Source organism: Aptenodytes forsteri, unplaced genomic scaffold (assembly GCF_000699145.1).
Source record: "Aptenodytes forsteri isolate BGI_AS27 unplaced genomic scaffold, ASM69914v1 Scaffold1311, whole genome shotgun sequence".
Classification (NCBI taxonomy): domain Eukaryota; kingdom Metazoa; phylum Chordata; class Aves; order Sphenisciformes; family Spheniscidae; genus Aptenodytes; species Aptenodytes forsteri.
In genome coordinates this window covers 1-791 of record NW_008794740.1, presented here as the reverse complement: position 1 = coordinate 791, position 791 = coordinate 1, and the positions used below count along the sequence as shown (strand labels likewise).

The window sequence follows — 791 nt, the reverse complement described above, 5'->3', positions numbered from 1 at the left end:
CACCCTGGTGGGTCTCCGGGAGGGCAGCGGGACGACGCCGAAGCCCTACCGCTGTACCGACTGCGGGAAGACCTTCGGGCAGAGCTCCAACCTGATCGAGCACCAGCGGACCCACACGGGCGAGCGACCCTTCACCTGCGGCCAGTGCGAGAAGAGCTTCAGCCGGAGCTCCACCTTGGCCGAGCACCTCCGGACCCACACCGGCGAGAAGCCCTACGCCTGCCCGGTCTGCGCCCGCGCCTTCAGCCGCAGCTCCACCTTGACCGAGCATCGCCGCACCCACACCGGCGAGACGCCCTACGCCTGCCCCGAGTGCGGGAAGACCTTCGGACGCACCTCCAACCTGGTCAAGCATCTCCGGACCCACACCGGGGAGAAACCCTACGGCTGCGGGCGCTGCGGGAAGACCTTCAGCCTCAGCTCCAACCTGGTCAAGCACGAGAGGACCCACACGGGGGAGAAGCCCTTCTCCTGCGGGCAATGTGGGAAGCGCTTCAAGAAGAAGACCCACTTGGCGTCCCACCAGCGGACCCACACCGGCGAGCGGCCCTACCGGTGCGGGGAGTGCGGAAAGGCCTTCGGGCAGAGCTCCACCCTCATCGAGCACCAGAGGACCCACACGGGCGAACGACCCTTCCGCTGCGGCGCCTGCGGCAAGAGCTTCTGCGTCAGCTCCAACCTGGTCAAGCACCAGCGCATCCACACCGGCGAGAAGCCCTACGGCTGCGGGCGCTGCGGCAAGCGCTTCCGCTACAAGCCCCAGTTCACCCGCCACCTGAAGGTCCACCCCG

The 791-nt window shown here is 68.3% G+C and overlaps 1 protein-coding gene across 1 annotated transcript in view; it reads left to right on the top strand.

Annotated features, from left to right (window-relative positions):
• The window catches only part of LOC103894549 (zinc finger protein 271), a gene marked incomplete at its 3' end in the record, with an annotated part of 9,085 nt that extends 8,304 nt beyond the window's left edge, over nucleotides 1–781 (top strand). The window contains exon 6 of the mRNA XM_019470668.1: nucleotides 40–781. Coding sequence (XP_019326213.1) covers nucleotides 40–781 — 742 coding nt within the window. The remainder of the gene's footprint in view (nucleotides 1–39) is intronic.
• Between the last annotated feature and the right edge of the window lie 10 nt (nucleotides 782–791).